This window comes from Sprattus sprattus (assembly GCF_963457725.1).
Source record: "Sprattus sprattus genome assembly, chromosome: 5".
In the NCBI taxonomy this organism is placed as follows: Eukaryota; Metazoa; Chordata; class Actinopteri; order Clupeiformes; family Clupeidae; genus Sprattus; species Sprattus sprattus.
The window spans coordinates 12352757-12357058 of record NC_137924.1 but is presented as its reverse complement, the minus strand read 5'-3'; the positions used below and the strand labels follow the sequence as shown (position 1 = coordinate 12357058).

Genomic DNA, 4302 nt, shown 5'->3' with positions numbered 1-4302 from the left:
GGATGACTAGTTCAAAGAACAAAACCACTCATGTACTTGACATTGTATGGAAAAAGCTATGTTAAAATGGACAAGCCTCTGTATTCACATGCATTAGCGCCCAAAGACGACCAGTTGAGATACTTTGGAATAAACATAAGTGGGCTTGACCTCTGAATCTCACTGTGGAGAGAAAAACATTGTGTCTGAATGTTCATTTATGGAGAGGATTCACACACTCTGTGAACACATTGGCACTCTGTCAACCTCTTACTGAATTTCAACCCCCAAAAATCCTCGCCCACACCTAAACATCGTTTGTTTATTTGGGATCGTATTTTTGACGCTCCTGTTTCAGTTTTTGTTTTGGTGTATGGAGGGCAAGCAGGTACCGGGTAACAGGGGGGAACGTTTGAAATGTGACGTCTGCTTGCTAAATATTATTAAAAGACATTAATCGTTGCGTTTGGCTTTTTGCGGCAGAGGCAACATCCCGTGCTTGAGCGCTCCGTTTACCATGTGAAGGCAAACAAATCAGGGTTTAGAAAGTCGGCGCAGAGAGAAACAGGCGTCGTTAGTTGCTGTCTGTCACTGGAGCAGTAGGCTCCAGGGGCCTGTGTACAGACTCTGAGTGCAGACATGGTCTCCTCCAGACGAGCGGCGTTCAACATGTTTGCAAACTCAACGTATGATGAGTCGCGCTGTGGCAAGCCACCTGAATAGCCACTCATAAACAAAGAAACAGCTTACGCTAATGATGTCTCAAATCATCACTGTCGACAGCTGTTCATACTGTAGTGCGGAGAACAACCAATAACGTGAAAGGCTTAATGACAGCTTCTCCTCAACAGCCAGCACTGTGGGCGGCTCTCTCTCTCTCTCTCTCTCTCTCTCTCTCTCTCTCTTCTCTCTCTCTCTCTCTCTCTCTCTCAACAGGCGCCAGCTTTGTTTTGCCACCGTGGTGGTGAGTTGTGTTTGAGTGCAACAGGCCCTGATGAAATGTGGGTTAATTAGAGCGCTTTGTGAACCCAAGCGCTTCGGATAACATTTTAAAGGCACAAACAGTGGCGGGGAAAGAGTGAGGAGAAAATAAGCACCACTGTCTCTGAGGTAATTTGTCAGAGTGACTGAGCTGCCATTTCAGGATTCAAGCAAGGGAGAAAACTAGATGACAGCAGCAACTAATTAAAGTTCAACAGTGTCGGTTTTGTCCCCGCTACGTTCCTTATCAGACGATAATTACTGTTTAAAGCATCAAACCAGCGCTCACCACTCAATCATTTTGATGTGATGTGGCCTGTGTATACGTGTAAGTGTTTACATCACAAATAGCACTTGGCTCCTGTAGTGTTGTTTTTGTGAAAATGAACACCATGTTGGCTCCTCTGTTTCCTCTCTGTCTGCAGACTCTGGGGAAGCTGAACCCGAAGCTGCAGTCCATGGTGGAGCTGATCAGAGCCAACAGGGCGCGCTGGGAGGAGCTGCACCGGCTGAGGCAGCTCAGCCAGGAGGGGGCCGAATCACTGGACTGCTGTGCCAACGACCCCCCCACCACGGTCGCCACCGCTGGCAGCTGCCTCTGCACGGGGGGCCAAGAAATGAGCGCCGCCGTGCCATGCGGGGACCCCCCCAAGCCTGCCAGCTAGCCGCTACCGCTGCGCCCCCACTAAGTGTGGGGGGGTCTGGGGGCTTGCGCGTCCTCCGCCTTTTCGCTTGTTTGCAGTCTGCAGCATACTGAATGCTGTGCATGCAGAGGGGTTTTCTTGAGCTCTGCCCTGTGCTTCATGTGGCCGCTACTGGAGAACGGGAGATGACCTTTGACCTCAGGGCCCACAGCAGCCAGAGGTCAGCCGTGACGATTTCTCACCGCGCCCCGCATGGGAGGGCGACAGAAGCCATGAAAGAAACTGCACGTTTACCTGGCAGCACTTGCTGACGACATACTCTTTCTGTGGATGGCATTGTGAACATGAGTGGCTGAAGAACAGAGAACTATAGACGTACAGTTTGTGGGGCAGCTTTTCTGTGCACTGCAGCAGTTTGCCAAGATGAATTGAAAAGACAGAACACAACCACTATTTTATTTATGTATTTCCTGGGAGGGATCCTCAAGCATACTGTTACAGTGTAATGTACTACTGTTGCTGTTTTGAGATTATCGTCAGAATATTGTCAGAGAATATTGTTTTAGTTTTTTTGTTTTCTTGAAGGGGCTGAGGGTGATTTTTCGTATTTTCTACTGTACAAATTCATTTTTTTCCCCCCTGGAATGAAATATGCAAGTGCTGTTTATGACTTGGATACTTTGGCTTCGATATTCCTGTTGGTGTGATTATCAGGGGTCTGTGGGGCCACTGAGCCTACGGCAGTGCTTGCAATGCAAATCCTATATGCTTTCTCTCTCTGTGCCTTGTTTTTGGGAGCCCTTATGAAAAATGCATGGCATCTTCACCCAGCTTCATTATTGTCTTAAAAATAGGTGGTGGACCATTAGGGGCTTTTTGCCTTTTTTTGCGTAGGAGCTGGCCGCCGCCACGGCATCTTTCAGCCCCCCCCCCATCCCCCCTGCCCCAGTTTGCTCTCCATGCTTGGCTTTTTGTCCTCGTTAATTAGAGATCTCTTTGACTGGGGGGAGGTACCACGCTGGAGCATTTGATTTGACAGCTACACCGATTCATCCACCGATTGCTTTTTTTTTTTTTTTGCTTTTCCTACTGAATTAATCATGTTATATACCAGAATAGCAGGTGATCATTTATGTGCGTGTGTATATAAATATATTTATATATATATATATTGATTTCGGTTGTTCATAAAATTATGTACAGCTTTGCCAGCAGCACTCCGAGTGACTTACCGCAAATGGATTGTGCCTTTGTAAGCCCTATATATATAGACACAGCAGTGAAACTTTTCCAGCACACACTTTGCCAAGTAACTCACACATTAAGTGATTAATGATGAGTTTGTTAGTGACATTTCTGTCTTTCTGAAGTCCTGACATCAAAATGACCCTCATGTCCAAGGGAGGCAAACTTCATCTATGTTTTTTGAGACAATATCTTTTAAAGACTCCAGCCTCTGAAGTGCAACGATATCCCACTCAGATCCACGAGTGTTACTCCACACAGGCAGACTTAAATCATGAATACACCCTATACTATACTGTAAGGACAGAGACCAGTGATGGGATAGAGGCGAAAGCACCGTAGTACAATTTCCATAACGTATACAGATTTGCAAATTGGATGCGCGCGATGTCAAGGTTGAATTTGCGGCTGAGGTTACATTAAATCCCCGGGAACTCGTAGGGCCTCTTAATGACACCCATAAGGTTATAAAGCAGTGAGTGCTTCCTCTTCCACTGCACCGAGTGTCACACTGGTCCCACCCCTACACACATCGCTCCAGTCTCTGTGACAAACAGGTGCTGTATAGTTGTGCAATGATTGAAACACCTTAAATCATACAGGCCATACCAACACTACTTTTCACTTTGAAGAAAGGAAAACTAAAAGATAAAATGGTGATAATATCCATATGGCCATATAAAGATGATCCCTTCTGTGCTCCAGGGTGATACTGATAGGTAGATAATGTGGTTATCCGTGAAATAGCAGTTATGACTCATCCAATTGGGGCCAGTAACAGATGTAGCAGCTCAAAGAAAGCATCTGTTCCCAAGACTTCGTCTATTACCATTTACAGCAGAGCGGTCGCCTCGCAAATATCTTTCATACCAAATGATTGCCACCAGGAGTACTATTTCAGTAGAGAGCGCCAATGAAGAAGTATAGCCTACACTCGGTTGCCAGTTTTCTAGGAACACCAGTCCTGCAATAGATCTTAGTTTCATGAAAGTTGTAATATTCAGTATCTGTTTAAACGAATTTAGAGGGCTGTTGATTCAACTGTGTGTTCATGTTGAAGGCTGTAATGTGTAGTGCTGTTGAATTGTAGTATTGCATTGTGTTGACGCGTGTTTTTATGATCTAGCCTACAACAGAAACACATATGTGTTTAATGCAATACAGTTTAACAGCACCGCAAAAGTACATCCTCCAGAATGATCGTACAGTTGAATCGCCAGCGGCAAGGGGCAATGACTGAGGGGGCATTAGAAATGTGCAAGGGAGCCAACATTTTCTAGTGTGAGGTTGGACTTAGTTACAGTGATTCAGGCATGGGTGGACGTAATTGGGGTGGTCGTAAATAACACGTTTTCTAATTTGTAAATTACAAGCAGATTGAAAAGCCAATATTGATCGAGACTGAAAGCCAATTTTAAGACAAACAACCTAAACCAATCCTCTGTCACAAGAA

General features: G+C 45.5%; 1 protein-coding gene across 1 annotated transcript in view; it reads left to right on the top strand.

Annotated features, from left to right (window-relative positions):
• The window catches only part of pde11a (phosphodiesterase 11a), a gene marked incomplete at both ends in the record, with an annotated part of 38204 nt that extends 36579 nt beyond the window's left edge, over window positions 1-1625 (top strand). The window contains one exon of the mRNA XM_080838847.1: window positions 1386-1625. Coding sequence (XP_080694973.1) covers window positions 1386-1625 — 240 coding nt within the window. The remainder of the gene's footprint in view (window positions 1-1385) is intronic.
• Window positions 1626-4302: the final 2677 nt, after the last annotated feature.